This window comes from Oncorhynchus kisutch, linkage group LG18 (genome assembly GCF_002021735.2).
Source record: "Oncorhynchus kisutch isolate 150728-3 linkage group LG18, Okis_V2, whole genome shotgun sequence".
Classification (NCBI taxonomy): domain Eukaryota; kingdom Metazoa; phylum Chordata; class Actinopteri; order Salmoniformes; family Salmonidae; genus Oncorhynchus; species Oncorhynchus kisutch.
The window spans coordinates 26055154-26073747 of record NC_034191.2 but is presented as its reverse complement, the minus strand read 5'-3'; the positions used below and the strand labels follow the sequence as shown (position 1 = coordinate 26073747).

The window sequence follows — 18594 nt, the reverse complement described above, 5'->3', positions numbered from 1 at the left end:
CTGAGAAGGCCTATAGATCACAACACTGGAAGGAAAAAGTTATATTTGTGTGTCAAGTGCCTTGACCCATGAGGCAGGCTGTATCACAACTGGCCATGATTGGGAGTCCCATAGGGCGGTGCACAATTGGCCCAGCATCATCCGGGTTTAGCCGTTGTAGACCGTCATCGTAAATAAGAATTTGTTCTTAACTGACTTGCCTAGTTAAATAATGGTTAAAACATATTTTTGTAAAAATGGGACATAGGCTGTAATGTACAGAACCTTAAAAGGAAAGGGCTAGTGTTGAACAACAAATGTTTTATTTCTTAATTTTGTCTTGACAGTTCAGTAGCCTATGTAAATTCTTAATTTATTATAATTACATCAGATTATTGCAGGTGCATCCATCATGACTTCACTATCTCCTCTATTCTCATTGCGCTGGATATAAAGCCATTATTCATTTCCCTTATCCTGCTTGCCTTTCTTTTCTATTTTCAATGAAGATGGATGACTGATATTTGACTACTTATAGTATTTATGACTATTTGAGTATTTATGACACTCTCGTTATTCTCTATGTAAAGGGTTGCGTTACATACATAAACAATACAGTTGAAGTCGGAAGTTTACATACACTTAGGTTGGAGTTATTAAAACTCATTTTTCAACCACTCCACACATTTCTTGCTAACAAACTATAGTTTTGGCAAGTCGGGTAGGACATCTACTTTGTGCATGACACAAGTCATTTTTCCAACAATTGTTTACAGACAGATTATTTCACTTATAACTCACTGTATCACAATTCCAGTGGGTCAGAAGTTTACATACACTAAGTTGACTGTGCCTTTAAACAGTTTGGAAAATTCCAGAAAATGATGTCATGGCTTTCTGATAGGCTAATTTACATAATTTGAGTCAATTGGAGGTGTACCTGTGGATGTATTTCAAGCCGTACTTTCAAACTCAGTGCCTCTTTGCTTGACATCATGAGCAAATCAAAAGAAATCAGCCAAGATCTCATAAAAAAATTGTAGACCTCCACACATCCTTGGGAGCAATTTCCAAACGCCTGAAGGTACCTCTTTCATATGTACAAACAATAGTACGCAAGTATAAACACCATTGGACCACACAGCCATCATACCGCTCAGAAAGGAGACGCGTTCTGTCTCCTAGAGATGAACGTACTTTGGTGCGAAAAGTGCAAATCAATCCCAGAACAACAGCAAAGGACCTTGTGAAGATGCTGCAGGAAACAGGTACAAAAGTATCTATATCCACAGTAAAACGAGTCCTATATTGACATAACCTGAAAGGCTGCTCAGCAAGGAAGAAGCCACTGCTCCAAAACCGCCGTAAAAAAAGCCAGACTACGGTTTGCAACTGCACATGGGGACAAAGATCGTACTTTTGGCAAAATGTTCTTTGGTCTGATGAAACCAAAATGGAACTGTTTGTCTATAATGACCATCGTTATGTTTGTAGGAAAAATGGGGAGGCTTGAAAGCCGAAGAACAACATCCCAACCGTGAAGCACGTGGATGGCAGCATCATGTTGTGGGGGTGCTTTGCTGCAGGAGTGGCTGGTGCACTTCACAAAATAGATGGCATCATGAGGGTGGAAAATTATGTGGATATATTGAAGCAACATCTCAAGACATCAGTCAGGAAGTTAAAGCTTGGTCGCAAATGGGTCTTCCAAATGGACCATGACCCCAAGCATACTTCCAAAGTTGTGGCAAAATAGCTTAAGGGCAACAAAGTCAAGGTATTGGCGTGGCCATCACAAAGCCCTCACCCTATAGAAAATGTGTGGGCAGAGCTGAAAAAGCGTGTGCGAGCAAGGAGGCCTACAAACCTGACTCAGTTATACCGGCTCTGTCAGGAGGAATGGGCCAAAATTCATCCAAAGTTAAACTATTTAAAGGCAATGCTACCAAATACCAATTGAGTGTATGTAAACGTATGACCCACTGGGAATGTGATGAAAGAAATAAAAGCTTAAATAAATAATTCTCTCACCTATTATTCTGACATTTCATATTCCTACAATGAAGTGGTGATCCTAACTGACCTAAAACAGGCCATTTTTACTAGAATTAAATGGCAGGAATTGTGAAAAACTGAGTTTAAATGTATTTGGCTAAGGTGTATGTAAACTTCCGACTTCAACTGTATGTCATCCTGTGGTTTTCCTCTCCCACATGGGAATATTAGCAGCATGGTTCTCGCCCAACATAAGACCCTTGCACATTTCCATTCATGGTCAAAGTTCAAGAGTGACCCAAAGCTCTGCTTACATTACCATCACATATTGCACTCATGTAAGCATACACTACATAAGGCTTTTATCCTAGTAGTTTAGTGTAATTTATATCCTAAAATTCAAGACCCAGTGGAATATGGTTCTCCCAGAGTGTTTTCTTCAGTATTTTTTATCAATGAGCAACTCTTGCTGTGTCTACTACATAAGTAAGTAAGCATTTCACGATAAGGTCTACACTTGTTGTATTCGGCGCATGTGACAAAGTTTGATTTGATTTTGATATATCAATTTATTTGTGTATATTGAATAAGGGAAACTCATGGGACAGGCTCAAAACTTGGGTTTTAAATCCACTTTAAACCCAGTCCCATGGTAGGAGAATGTTATGGCTTTTTAGAAACATTGCTCACTGAAGATCAAATGGCAGAACAGTCTTTGATGAGGACTAGGTTTCCATGTCCATGTTAAAGCTGGAGAGTCAAATTACACTGAAACTCACCAGTTTTGCGATGAACTCAGATTATAGGATTTGCGTGTCTGTTTGGCCAGGCTGTTTTTAGAAGGTGATCTGATAGAGACTGTAATATCTGGCAGAACTCACAACTCACCTAAGTGACCTTGGAGATTTCAGAACATTATAGACGATGAACCTCAGGGACATAGAGTAGGCTATGGTACAGTGTAAAAGCATGTCAGAATCTCACTAGGCAAATGTTTCATTCCAGCATACAAATACATTATGTTACTTGTATTATGGAATGTACAGTATAAGCTGTAATAACCATAACATTGAAAATAAGATTTCTAAATAACGAAGAACATCTCACCCACACACACAACTTAAAAGGTGGTCTTAACAATATATGCTTCTTATTAAAAGTAATGACTTAAGTGGAACACATGGCCAAGTAGGGCATGTGTTAGATGGTAATGGTTTCACTATGTGTATAGATGTAGGATCTTAATACACTACAAGTTTCATTTCCTGAAAAATTCTCAGCAACAAAAGTTATCAAATTCTACATCTGTATACAGATATAGGAGCTTAATTTGATATGTATATAGATGTAGGATCTTAATTTGATCACTCTTTTGTTGTCAAGAATGTTCCTGCACGGCAGGAAATGAAAACTTCTAGTGTATTCAAGGTTTAGAAATGCTTCTAAAGTTTGAAATTTCCACTTTAAAATTTCAAACTTGATTTGCCCTAAAGGAAAATGTATCAGCCCCTACAAACAATGCCCATCATTTTTAATACACATAATAATTCACAATTCCTGTTGCTGAAAGACTATTTTCCTGTAGCAAACTGGCTCAAATTAAGATCCTACATCTGTAAAAAAAAATTGTGTACATCTGATCCTATTTGTTCTCAATGGCAGTTGTGTTCTTGTGTATGCTTCATATTTGATTACAGCCCAGCCTCATCATGCTAATGAATAGCAGGGTCCCCTTTCCCATTGTGTGCTGAAGGCTTTGTGACCAGCTGTGGCCTAGCTTCAATCTTGCACCAAGTGTGACACATGAGGGAGGCTGCTATCAATACACTAATGCTCTATTGGGGTACATACAGTATTATGGGGTGTTAACAAACAAACAAAAATACATATGACAAACACACACACACAAGGACAATACACACATACAGATCTTAATTTGGTCACCCTGTTGCAGGAGAACTTTCCCACAATGCAGGACATTTAAAACTTTTAGTGGATTAAAAAGGCTTCTGGAGTTTGTGATTTCCACTTTGATATTTGTTTCAGACTTAATTTTCCCTCATGAAGTGTGTATTGATCTAAGAAGGAAATACGCCAGACATATTTCATGAGTAGCCTACAACATGACACACTGCTCTTCATACGTGAATCAATACAAACACCAATGTTATCTTGCAAGCTACCTTAACATACTATGCTCTTTCTGTAGAAGCGGCTCTCCTAGCGGCCGGGGACTTTAAAGCAAGAAAACTTTAATCTGTTTTACGTAATTTCTACCAGCATGTCACGTGCAACGAGAGGAAAACAACTCTAGACCACCTTTACTCCACACATTGAGATGGATACAAAGCTCTCCCTCAACCTCCATTTGGCAAATCTGACCATAATTCTATCTTCCTTATTCCTGCTTACAAGCAAAAACTCAAGCAGGAAGTACCAGTGACTCATTCGATACGGAACTGGTCCGATGACATGGATGCTAAGCTACAGGACTGTTTTGCTAGCACAGAGCCGTGATTCATCCAATGGCATTGAGGAGTATACCACATTAGTCACAGGCTTCATCAATAGGTGTATCTACGACGTCGTCCCCACAGTGTCCGTACGTACATATCCCAACCAGAAGCCATGGATTACAGGCAACATCCGCACTGAGCTAAAGGCTAGAGCTGACGCTTTCAAGGAGAGGGACACTAATCCGGACGCTTATAAGAAATCTCGCTATGCCCTCTGACGAACCATCAAACACGCAAAGCGTCAGTACAGGACTAAGATTGAATCCTACTACACCGGCTCTGATGCTCGTCAGATGTGGCAGGGAACACACCAAGACAGTCATGAAGAGGGCACGGCAATGCCTATTCCCCAGCAGGAGACTTGGCATGGGTCCTCAGATCCTCAAAAATAGAGCATCACCGTTTGGTATGGTAACTACTCGGCATCCAGGCGCTACAGAATGTAGTGCAACAGCCCAGTACATCACTGGGGCCAAGATCCTGCCATCCAGGACATCTATACCAGGCGGTGTCAGAGGAAGGCCCTAAAAATTATCAGACTCCATCCACCCTAGTCATAGACTGTTCTCTCTGGTATCGCACGGCAAGTGGTACCAGAGCTCTAAGTCTAGGTCCAAAAAGTTCCTTAACGGCATCTACCCCCAAGCCATTAGACTGCTAAACAGTTAACAACTTCTTAGGGCTAGGCCCCTTTTTTTCTCAATTTTAAACTGCCTGTTGCTCAGGTCCTGAAGGCAGGATATGCATATAATTGTACCATTGGAAAGAAAACACTTTGAAGAAATGTTAAAATAATGTAGGAGAATATAACACAATAGATATGTTAGGAGAAAATCCAAAGAAAAACCAACCGGAAATGTTGCTTTTTTGAGAGACCATCCTCTTAGAATGGCAAGTATAAGGTCATATTAAAAATTAGCTCCCTGGATGCAATTTCTATGGCTTCCACAGGATGTCAGCAGTCTATATTCAAGGTTTCAGGCTCGTAACTTCAAAAACAAATAAGAAAGATCAGTTTTAGTATAGGGACACAGTCTTGGAAATTCATGTTTGCGCCATGAAGACAGGACGCACCTGCTAAAATCAGTTTCTTATTGAACATAGAAATTTATTTTGACTTGTTGAAACAAAGTGTAGGGGTAGATTTTCAGATTCCTTTCTCTGCATGTTGAATGAGTGGTTTACACAAATCGATGGTGCCAACTAAACTGACTTTTTGGCATATAAAGAAGGATTTTATCTAACAAAACGACACTACATGTTATAGCTGGGACCCTTTGGATGACAAATCAGAGGAAGATATTCAAAAAGTAAGTGAATATTTAATCGTTATTTGTGAATTTATGAAACCTGTGCCGGTGGAAAAATATTTTGATGTGGGGCGCCATCCTCAAACAATCACTCCGGGACGCCTAGCCCTAACCAACAATGCAGTTCAACAAAAAATACAGATAGGAATAAGAGATAAAAGTAACAAGTCTTTAAAGAGCAGCAGTGGAATAATAATAATGAGACCATATTCAGGGGGTACCGATACAGAGTCAATTTGCTGGGGCACCGGTTATTTGAGGTAGTATGTACATATAGACAGAGTTATTAAAGTGACAACAGAGAGTAGCAGTGGTGTAAAGATGGGGTGAGAGGGGGTGAGGGAGGGCACTGCAAATAGTCTGGGTAGCCATTTGACTAAATGTTCAGGAGTCTTATGGCTTGGGGGTAGAAGCTGTTTTAGAAGCCTCTTGGACCTAGAAGCCTCTTGGACCTAGCTCTGGTACCGCTTGCTGTGCGGTAGCAGAGAGAACAGTCTATGACTAGGGTGGCTGGAGTCTTTGACCATTTTTAGGGCCTTCCTCTGACACCGCCTGGTACAGAGGTCCTGGATGGCAGGATCTTGGCCCCAGTGATGTACTGGGCCGTTGCACTATCCTCTGTAGTGCTTTGTGGTCGGAGGCCGAGCAGTTGCCATACCAGACAGTAATGCAACCATGCTCTCGATGGTGCAGCTGTAGAACCTTTTGAGAATCTGAGGACCCATGCCAAATATTTTCAGTCTCCTGAGGGGGAATAGGTTTTTTCGTTCCCTCTTCACGACTGTTTGGTGTGCTTCAACCATGTTAGTTTGTTGGTGATGTGGACACCAAGGAACTTGAAGCTCTCAACCTGCTCCACTGCAGCCCCGTCGATGAGAATGCGGGCATGCTCGGTCCTCTTTTTCCTGTAGTCCACAATCATCTCCTTTGAGCACGTACCCCTGAGTGACCCCTGTGTTGAGGATCAGCGTGGTGGATGTGTTGTTACCTACCCTTACCACCTGGGGGCGGCCCGTCAGGAAGTCCAGGCTCCAGTTGCAGAGGGAGGTGTTTAGTCCGTTGATGAGCTTTGAGGGCACTATGTTGGTGAACACTGAACTGTAGTCAATGAATAGCATTCTCACATAGGTGTTCCTTTTGTCCAGTTGGGAAAGAGCAGTGTGGAGTGCAATGGAGATTGAATCATCTGTGGATCTGTTTGGGCGGTATGCAAATTGGAGTGGGTCTAGGGTTTCTGGGATGATGGTGTTGATGTGAGCCATGACCAGCCTTTCAAAGCACTTCATAGTTACAGACGTGAGTGCTACGGGTTGGTAGTCGATTAGACAGGTTACCTTAGTGTCCTTGGGCACAGGGACTATGGTGGTCTGCTTAAACATCCTTTAGTGTCCTGTGCGCTCTGAATCTTGTTACATTTTATTTTATTATTTGAGTGGCATGCATCACAAGCAAAGTCGATACTTTGCCTTTTTTTCATTTGGGAAAAAGTCTGTCCTCTTGCCTCTTTCCCCTTTCCACTGTGACCCGGAAACAGATAAGTGGTCAAGTAGTTGAGGAGAGTGTAAGTTTGTTCGTAAAGAAGCAAGCCAGCAGTGGGATGCAAGGTGGTATGTTGCTGGATATCTGGGTCATATCCTGAGTCGTTATACTTAGGCTTGTGTGCGGCTGCTCAGCCATGGAAACCCATTTCATGAAGTTCCCGACGAAGCTCCCAACATGTGCTCATGTTGCTTCCAGAGGCAGTTTCGAACTCAGTAGTGAGTGTTGCAACTAAGGACAGACAAGTTTTACACCCTACACGCTTCAGGTCCCATTCTGTGAGCTTGTGCGGCCTACCACTTCATGGCTGAGCCGTTGTTGCTCCTAGGCATTTCCACTTCACAATAACAGCACTTACAGTTGACCGAGGCAGCTCTAGCATGGCACAGATTCTGCAAACTGACTTGTTGGAAATGTGGCATCCTATTCAGTAAGGCTATTCTACTGCCAATGTTTGTCTATGGAGATTGCATGGCTGTGTGCTCGATTTTTTTTACACCTGTCAGCAATGGTCTGGCTGAAATAGCCGAATGCACTAATTTCAATCGGTGTCCACATACTTTTGCATATATAGTGTACCTGCCACACCTTCTTTGAAGCAGTTGTTGTTTTCTCAAAGGACAAAAGCATGTAAACATTTAAAAACTATACGCTACTTAACCTTTTACTTATAAAACGTCTTGTACAATTAGTAACATTTGTTTTACCACTTTACACATTTATTTTGGGATTCCACCCCTGTAAACGTCATTTGCTTGATGATGCACAAGTGGAGAGAAGAGTCTCACTTCCTACAAGTACATTTTCATCTACTTTCCTTCTCCTTGCTGCCTCTCTTCGATTACCTTTGACCTTTTTCAAAAGGAAGAGAGGCAGGACGTAGGAGAGTGGACGCAGGAGTTGAGCAAATCCAATTAAGAAATAGCCATTTCATAACTTCACCTCACCTGTGAGAGTTGAGGAAATTCTGAAATATTCAGAAGAGAGTGGGAGTTGATAAAAGTGCTTCAGTAGGTTATAAAGGAAAACTTTGGTCATCAGTATATATGAAATCTTTGTTTAATTGCTTTAGTTTTACAGATGAAATGTTGAAGGAGCCTGTTATATATTTAAAATGGGTTCAGGGGCCAATCACAATGGGAAAACAAAAAACATGATGTGATTGGTAAATAAGTTTTAAAAATATGACCAATAACATAATGTTTTGTTTTGTATTCTCATTGTGATTGGTCCATTAACAGAGGACACTTTTAAATATACTGTATAAAAGCCTCCTTAATCTTCTTATTGATTCTGTTTGCTCCACAATTTATGCACCTTGGTTGGATCTTGGAGCGAGGTAGCGGCAGTCTGCAATTCACTTCCCTTTGCACCTGAGAACCATTAACTCACCGCCAAGCCTTGTCTGATGATGCTTTGCTGTACCAAGAGTAGTATTTGTGACCGTCATGGTTCCACCCCACGTTTACCATTTAGAAAACATCTAATCTCTAGAACAAACCGTTCAAAATGTAGAACTCATATTACCTGAGATAGATTGTTTAATTGTTGTCATTATAAATTCATATACCATGTTGCATACCGTTTTAAACTACGGCGCTAAGGGGCGCTAAGTGTTTGTTTGAAAACAAAACAACCTTGTCCAGTCATGTTACCTTGCTGGCTAATAACCTGGTAACTTAACCTGTATGGTTTAAGATGGCACTGGAAGAAAGGAAAGAGGCTCCTGGATAGGAGATGGACTTATGTAGTCCATATCTAATCAATCACTTTTCTGGTGCTCCTAAATACTGTTTGGTGTGCTCCTAACTTTTTTAAGTTGAGAGCACCAGTGCTACCAATGACTAAAGTACATTTAGAGCTTTGCAGCTTAAAGTTTTATAGATCAAAAGTAATATAAGTTCATGTAAACAACCTTCAAAACAAAACTTCAGAGTCTAAGTAGGTCCAAATTACACCATAAACTCTTCAGTTTAAATCACAGAATTAACTTTACCCTAAGTGATACCCTGTGCATCACAATGACCTACACACAGCCCCGCATTAGACCATGCAGACCAGACGTGAGTTGACTTTTATGTCCATGTGAATGCAGGCCACGGCCCGCTCTCCTCAGCACCTGATGACAGCTTAATTCCCAGGCCTGGCCCCCTGCTGAGGTGGCCGTTTGTGTGGGATGACAGACGGAGATCAGACCAAGGGGAGATGAGTGGGAACCCTGCAAGTCCGCTCAGGTTTCGAGCACCGTGAAAAGATTTGTCCAGGCCATTCACCTCTGATGGAGTTTCCCATGTTCTGCTGGGAAGCACTTTTTATTGAAGTGTTTCCATAATGAGTCCCCATTTCTCTCTATCTCTGTGTGGCACACACATATGCGCTCACGCACGCACGTTGGCACACATATTTTGTGGTGAGAGCTGGCCTGTCCATTCGTTTTTTTGCTGCAGCCGATACCACATGGAGCACCGGTGAGCTACCAACTACACAGACCAGGGTAAGATAGGCTCGGGCCCAGGGCAAAGGGATCAGAAAAAGAAGGGAACCAGATTAAAAGGGGTTGGGGGGTCTTGGAAAGAGGAGATTTGTTAGAGTATTTAGGGGATTAGAGTAAAGGGGCTGGGATATTGAGTTTTGGAAAGAGGGGCAGTAAGGGGACCAGGGCAAGATGGTTTATGGTAAGAGGAGGTCTAAATGAGAGGTGTTGGAGGACTTTAGGGGATTTGAAAAGGCTTTTAAATAATTTGAGTACAGCACAGTTACAGACATTCATGCAACACCCTAGATATTTTGTAGATTATACGTTGTCAACATTCTGAAGGATGGAAATGTGTGAACCTCGCTCTCTAGGTGTTAATATGGAGCGGATATGTTTGATCCTCCTGCTGATGGGTAGGACCACTTCAGTCTTGGCACAGTTTAATGGATACAACTGTGATGCCAACTACCACAGTAGGTTTCCCGGTGAGCATGACAGTCATTTAATCTCTATGTAAATTCTCTCAAATCATTTTAACTTATTCTTAGTTCTGAGAATTGTTGTTAGAATTGCTGTTTACCCTTTTATCTCGTTGTCTATTTTTCTCTTTGTCTTTTTGTCTCTCTCTCTCTCTCTCTCTCTCTCTCTCTCTCTCTCTCTCTCTCTCTCTCTCACTCTCTCACACTCTCTCTCTCTCTCTCAATCTCACTCTCACTCTCTTTAGCGGAGCGCGACATCAGCGTGTACTGCGGGGTTCAGACCATGACCCTGAAGATTAACTTCTGCCCGGTGCTGTTCTCCGGCTACACCGTTGCAGACCTTGCGCTCAATGGTCGCCATGGCGATACCCACTGCCGGGGCTTCATTAATAACAACACGTTCCCCACGGCAGTACTGTTCAGCATCAGCCTCAGCACACTGGAGGCCTGCGGCAATAGCCTGGTGGTAAGGAATACTCACACAGATGGACGAACACACACACACACACCTACTGTTATGTTTTATACTTACACAGGTTTGTATTAGTATGACCACCAGAATCGAATGTGTTATATATTTTGGGAGCACGTCTTGCTTGAGGCTAAGGTAGGCGTTGTACTAGATTGTGTATTTAGAGACAATGTCCCTGTCCTCAGGTGACAACAGCCTACGGGGCTAATGCCTACGGGAACATGTCGCTGGTGCAGATTGGTAATATCTCAGGGTACATCGACACTCCAGACCCGCCATCCATCATCAGCTATCTGCCCGGCCTGCTGTACAAATTCAGCTGCAGCTACCCCCTGGAATACCTGGTCAACAACTCACAGCTGGCATCGTAGGTGCCTGCAATAAACACCTGAAGGGCTTATTTTGAATACAATTTAAGTATTGAATAAGTAGAGATATTTCAGTATTTTTGACAGATGAATTTGACATTTGAAAGATAAATTTGACATTTGAAGGCAGTCAGCAATTTCATATTGACCTCGAATAGTTTGTGTCTTTTGTGCCTTTTTTAAATTGATGTAGTTCTGTCCTTAAGCTGTTCTTGTCTATTAATGTTCTGCATTATGGCATGTTTCTTGTTTTGCGTGGACCCCAGGAAGAGTAGCTGCTGCTTTCACACCAACTAATGGGGATCCTAATAAAATACAAAAAAACTGTACTAAACTGTACTAATTCATTTGAATATTTTCTAGGTCATCTGCTGCAATATCAGTGAAGGACAGCAATGGTACCTTTGTGAGCACATTGAGTATGATCCTTTACAATGTGAGTACACAACATCAGTGTTTTTTAGTGCACACAAGGACTTCATAACAGGGCCCTCATAGTGGGAATTCAATGTCAAATAATAACTAGAACATGCTGAAAATACTAAACAAATGATGAGACAGTTTTATTAGGTAGGAATAGACATACAGTAGCATAAAAATAGGCAACTTTTTGATTCACAGCCAAAATCCTTTTTGTGCAGGACTCAACCTACAACCAACAACTCTCTATCCCAATGGCCGGACTGGCTTTGAAAACCCGAGTGTTTTCTGCAGTGAAAGCCACAAACCTGGACAAACGGTAAGAGATAAGGAGATCTTCAGATATGAAAAAGTTATATTTTTTGTTCTAGTTTCTATTATTCACAATATAGATGGGGAATTGATCTGAGATTTCCAACATGATGTGAACAGAAACCTATGATTATGACATTATAAGTGCTGTTAAAAAAAATTGAATCGCTGTAACCTTCTCCCACATAACCTGGATGGCATAGAATTGATATAGTAGTCAAGTACAACTGCACTATGCTATACACAGTATGTCATACACATACGCTATCATTTAAGACCTATTCTCTATGCCCCATACCAATTCAGTTCTATCCTCCTTGGTTCATTGCCATTCAGCTGTCCTCTATGACTGTGTGAAGGCGCCAGTGGTGGTGCTAAGAATGTCTGATCTGTCCTGTTGTGTTGTGTGGTTAGATCTCTATCCTGTATCAGCCCCGTACTGTTTTGTCTCTCTCTAGATGGAATATCTTGATGGACTACTGTTACACCACTCCCTCAGGGAATCCCAATGATGAACTGCGCTACGACCTTTTCTTTGGGTAATCACGCTTTTTCTCAAACGATGCCAAGATAAATGACAAAAGTGTCCCATTACCCATTCACCCTCAACCACTTATCATAGAGCCCCTTACAATGGGTTCTCATGGTGAATGATAGGACATTTTTCTCATTGAGCAGTTAAAACAGGTCTAGACGTTTCAGTGCATTTGTGTGTGTTCGTGCTTGTGTGCATGCTTGTGCACATGCCATGCTCTTTCCAAACAGCTGCCATAAAGATCCACAGACAACTGTTTTTGAGAATGGGAAGAGTCAGATGGGTCGTTTTGCCTTCGAAGTGTTCCGTTTTGTCAAACACAGACACCAGAAGATGTCCACTGTGTTTCTGCACTGTGTCACCAAGCTGTGTCGGGTAGATGACTGTGTCCTGCTCATGCCGGTAAGAACATTTGACATCTTACCAAATGGTGTGTTCAACATCAGTACAGTCAGTAGGGGGAACTTCAATGCTCTGCAAATATCAGAAAACATGTACCATATTTCTTGACTTCTGATCAATATGAAGCTTCACATAGTCCATTAATACCTAAGCACTACTCACTATTCCCTATTGAATACAGTTTCATATAAAGGAGTATATGTATGTGATTTTATATTAATATAATATTGGAAGATCTGTGGCCATCGGCGTAGGAGGGACGTAGAGGATAGCCTGGAGTCTAGGCCGTCGTCTGGGGATGCCATCATCACTGCTGGACCCATCATTACCAGGATTGGTACGCAGGATACCTCTTCATCCATAACCACTTCAACTAACCTATAGTTTTGTCTGAATTCAATTAGATTATTTTGATATCCATGGTATAGTTGTAGAGTGAGTATTAAAACTGTATGATGTGATGTAGCCCATACACGATAATCCCTTTCGATTATATATAGTATAGTCTTGAAATCTACTGATGGAGGGTTATGTGAGAATAAAATGAGGTGGGATTTGACAGTATACTCAATGGTTATTCAGTACATTTGTATTAAAATGCATGGTTGTGTTCCTCAATAATGTTGAAACTCTGAAAGCATCAATGATTGATTTTGTTTCTTTACAGATGAAACTCCAATGAATAACTCACAACTTGGTAAGCTCTCTCACTTTGTCACTGCTTGTGCAATGCCTTGACATGTGATACATTTATTTCATCTATAAACTTTATGATGTCAAAAGATAATTTTTCTGTGCTACATATTTACATTCTTTATACATTCACTACCTTCAAAAGAAAATATGACACCATTGGATTTACAGCGGAAATTATGATAGTAATGGTTAACGCACAAGTTTCACTTCCCTTTTGTGTTTCTTAACCATTAACTGTGGTTTTAGCCTATATGAGTGAGTATTTTTTGTCTGCCCATACTTACTCTTTGTGTGTTTGTGTGTGGTAAACCAGCTGCATCGAGTGGCCACTCCCTCCCGTTGAACCCAGTGACCAGTGCTCTGCTGTCAGGTGTGGTCATTCTGGGCGTGTTCAGTCTGGGCTTCTTCCTGCTCTCGCTCCGCCTCCTCCGTAGACCCCGTCTCCCTACAGCCACACCCTCAGGAGCATGGAACCCTGGCTTCAAATAAACCTCTCGTGGGTGTTCTCTCTCTCTTTCTCTTTCTCTCTCTCTCTCTCTCTCTCTCTCTCTCTCTCTCTCTCTCTCTCTCTCTCTCTCTCTCTCTCTCTCTCTCTCTCTCTCTCTCTCTCTCTCTCTCTCTGTCATTATATCTGACTCATTCTCCCCCTCATTTTTTTATCCATCTAACTATAACTAATACCTACAGTATGTATTTGCACTGTAGCTAAAATAGGCAGGTGCAGTGTAATTGGTGTGAAAATACGATGCAGGATGTCAATAACTCACAGTAGACATAACTGTGATCTCAAACAATTATTCTAGAGTAAGAGGTTTAGCCACAAGCAATAGTTTCACTATGTGCCTATGTACCTACCAAGTAAATACATCAATACATAATAGGGACAGTTATTGTGGAACGGGACCTGTATTTTCTGAAAGGTTTACTCTACCTTCCTTGAATGTGTACTTACTCTCCATTTCGCTAACTTACTCTTATCTGTCAGCTGTAACAGTCACTGTCATGCCAAACTCTGTCACACATGCACGTGTACATGTACATACACATACTCAAGCGCATATTGATACTGTAAATATTTCATTCCTACTTTGTGTACAGGGGAACAGTATATGTTCAATAATAATAATGTTATGTCCTGTTTTCCTTGTTTTGTTCTGATCCTTTGATAGGCCCGTGTATTGTTTTACAGGTAGTGTGTAATAAAACTGACCCAGGTCAGTATGTGAGGCTGATCTCCCATCTTTTCAATACCTTAGTGTCTTTTTGTCATCCATTGCTTGGCACGGGGTCAGTTACATTAAAGAAATAAAGGGTCATTCAAATAACCCTGACACCTGGGGATGACTGATACTGTCCTCTACAAAGGCCAGCACCAAAACATTACTTGTAGCTATTTCTATAACACACTGCCTATTTTAACCTGAGAAAAGGTAGGCTTAAGTATAGTACTAACATGTGAGGAGAGTTGAAGAAGTGATTCATCATTCTATATGTATGATCATGATGAATATTTATATACCATATGTACAGTACTTATTGGTTTTAAGTATGGCTGAAATCCTGACTTCCACATAACTTGAATGTTTGTGAAAGTTTTTGCCATCAATGCTTAATTAAAGAAAACTCCAATAACTTGCTCAAGTCAGGATTTCACCCTGTGCTTATTATATTTGAGGATGATGTGTTTTTTCCCCTTTTTAGGGAATGTGCTATTTGATGTGGAAAGTTAAACAAAGAACGCAATAATAAATTTACTATAATTACTTAATTTCGTATTATGTGTTTAAAGTTATAATCATGTTGATAGGAGTTACAAGGGGGGGGGGTATTTTTCAAATAAACCTTTTACATATCAGTCTGCCTAATGATATTATTTAATGGCCTTCATAGTGCATTAGTATCATTTTAACACTGATGTTGTGGCGTGATTGAGACTTCAAGCTAGAGTTCAATCGGACCTGATTTAGTCTTTTACCCAAGGTCAAATAAAATCACAGAAGGTTTTTGAATATTGTAGAAAGTTTTCAGTTTTCAGAATAAATGTGCAGGCAGTTTGTAAACAAAGATACAGCATAAATATAGCTATTTTTGTTTGAATTCAAGCTATTGTAATTCAATTATATGATGATCATGATTTATATACCTCCATAATATAGGAATATGATCCCAGTGACCTGCTATAACATGTCTAACTATAACATGCCAATTGTCAAAATGTAACCCACACTACAATCCTGCAATCTGGGCCCTTTATTGTGCTAATCCCATATTTCAGCAGCTATTATACATTATATTCTTTGTCCACAATGGCTGTTGATGACTGAGAGGAGAGAAATGAGAGCAGTCATCCCCCTCTAGATTTACTACCTTTGATAAGCGATATGTTTTGTTTTTTCATGGACAATATTCAACCCAAGTTCAGGTCACTGCCAGGTCCAAACCCAGGATGCATTTCGTTTTTTCTAGTGACCAGAAAACACGTGATCTGTGAAAAAAGGCAGAAAGACCCTGATATGTTTAAGTGTACACGTCATGACAATGACAATGTCATGTGTGTGTGTCCATTATCCTCTCTATGGTTTTGTGCACTTCACAAGGGACCATGGTAACCACCCATGTGCTTTGGGATAACTCTGTATGAAAAGCGCTATACAAATGAAATGTATTTTCATTATTATTATTTATTAATCAGGATAAATGTTTTTCCTTCCCTGGTGGCTGACCTGACAAGATCAGGTTTCCACTGACCTTCATGCAGTTCCTTTCAGTCCCACTACTGATTCCAGACTGAAGAAGAAGACTAGATATAGACACTAGATATAGACACTAGATATAGACACTAGATATAGACATGATGCATAATAAGTATGTGGACTCACTCTTCAAAGTCACACAGGGCACATTTCTTGGTGACGTTTTTGGTGACATTTGCATATCATATTTGGTTTTATTTGAATTGGAGTCACATTGTCTTTTTTTCCTAGGTTCATTATGAATATGTGTCTGGGTGGGTGCTTTACATTATTCAGACATGCTCTGTATAATATTAGTACTTTCCCCAACACAGGAAGAATTGAATTTGTTCAAAGTGTTTTTGATAACTGTAATCAGTACTTGCTCACTGTAATGCATTTGAAATGATCATATCAACAAAGGGATTCACTTGATTAGTATAGGGCTTTAAAGATTACATTTTTAATGTTATGTTAATTACTCACCCAACATAAAAAATATCACATTTTAATGCTCATATACTACAGTGCTGAAGCCCCCTCCCTTAAAAGTGGTTGAAAACTAGGTGTGGGTCACCTAAATCGTATTAGAACTTAAAGGAAACAACAAGACACCCCTCACATTGTGTGTGTGGTCCCTAAAGACCATTAACCATATACTTACTTGATTATTATGTTTCATATAAGCACACAAAGGGGAGCAGGATCACACACAAAGTCACAAAGCCACCTGCCCTATGTTTACCATATAACTTTGAAAGGGACTGTGTAGGGTTTCATGAATTTGCCTCCAGGATAAGACCTGGTGCTTTATCCCCAAAAGTGAATGGTTCCCATTACCTTAGACAACCCCACCAAGATGGCAATGACCCTGTTTCCAACCAATCCCAAGGAAGTATGAGAACTATATAACTAGTCCTGGTCCCTATATATACAATCTGTCGACAGTAAATGTACTACAGATTGCACACATCTAGGAATATGGAGTCATCCCATAGCATTTTATGCTAGTCTATAAATTGGATTTTGGATTTGCCCATTTTGTGCTTGACATTGACATCTGTGTGTTTTGCTGCAGATCTTCAGCGAGGACAGATTGGTGAGATGGATTTATGGAGCTTCCTCATACTGACTTCCCTGTGGATTGTGGGCCATGATCAGGCCATCACCCCTGCTGAATGTGGGGCTTACGCCAGACAACCAGGTATAGTAACTACATCACTTCTACATTTCACCTCTTGTTTACTGTAGCTAATCCTAACCATCTCAGCTTCATCCAAGACAGTGTTTATGATAAAGGATTTGAGGTGGGCCTCCCGAGTGGCACGGCGGTCTAAGGCACTGCATCGCAGTGCTTGAGACGTCATTACAGACCCAAATTCGATCCCAGGCTGTGTCACAACCGGCCGTGTTAGGGGAGGGTTTGGCCGTGGGGGCTTTAATTGGCTCGTTTTAGAACTTAAAAGAAAAACAAGACGCCCCTCACATTGTGTGTGTGGTCCCTCTAGCGACTCCTTGTGGAGGGCCAGGCGCCTTCAGGCTGACTTCGGTCATCAGTTGAACGGTGTTTCCTCCAACGCATTGGTGCAGCTGGCTTCTGGGTTAAGCGGCGGGTGTCAAGAAGCGCGGTTTGGCGAGTTTTGTTTCGGAGGATGCATTACTCAACCTTCGCCTCTCCCGAGCCCTTTGGGGAGTTGCAGCGATGAAACAAGATCGTAATAGGATCATAATTTTTGCAATCATAATTGGATTGCAAAAAGGGGGTAAAATACACAAAAAAAAGGGTTTGAGGTGGATAGGATTATAGTCTTGTTATTTGAATCATATCTGAAACAGCTATATTGCTTCAGAGCAGGGACACTTAAACTATAGTGGTTTATCTGTGTACATTAGCTCAGAATACATTTGAATGTTTTTAATCTTACTCAGTGTCTTCCTGCATCTATCAGAATACACAGACATCTCTGTGGTCTGGGGGACCTCCTCCATTGACCTCGCTATTCAAATCTGCCCTGCCATCTAGTCTGTTGATCCTGAACCACATCATGGATAACACAGTCTGTAAGGGAACTCTGAACACCAGAGTGATTCCTCCTGTCCTCAGATTCAGCTTTCCCCTTTGCCAAGGGGACGCCTGCGGGAGTGTCTTCTTGGTGATTATTAATAGGATAATATTTATGTATGCTCTCCTCTGCCCTGGAGGAGTGTTGTGATAGAGGGAAGGCTCGCAGCACCACTGACCTTGACAGAGGGGAATGAGGGAGCAGACAATGTATGTTTCTGTCAGAGGTTTTGACTCCTGTGAAACTTTAAAAACATTTGAAACTTACCTTATCACGAGCTAGAAAGTAACACTAAATTGA

General features: G+C 41.0%; 1 protein-coding gene and 1 long non-coding RNA gene across 2 annotated transcripts; both read left to right on the top strand.

Moving 5' to 3' along the window:
* The first annotated feature begins 11500 nt into the window (after window positions 1-11500).
* Window positions 11501-12493, top strand: LOC116354774 (uncharacterized). Its single transcript, XR_004204008.1, has 3 exons — window positions 11501-11570; window positions 11776-11873; window positions 12325-12493. It is a non-coding gene; the product is annotated as an uncharacterized LOC116354774 (long non-coding RNA).
* A 111-nt stretch (window positions 12494-12604) lies between these two features.
* On the top strand, window positions 12605-15314 carry LOC109909443 (zona pellucida-like domain-containing protein 1). Its single transcript, XM_031796158.1, has 4 exons — window positions 12605-12803; window positions 13038-13140; window positions 13471-13500; window positions 13813-15314. The coding sequence occupies exons 1-4, from the start codon at window positions 12615-12617 to the stop codon at window positions 13986-13988; spliced, it is 498 nt and encodes a 165-aa protein (XP_031652018.1). The 5' UTR covers window positions 12605-12614; the 3' UTR covers window positions 13989-15314.
* Window positions 15315-18594: the final 3280 nt, after the last annotated feature.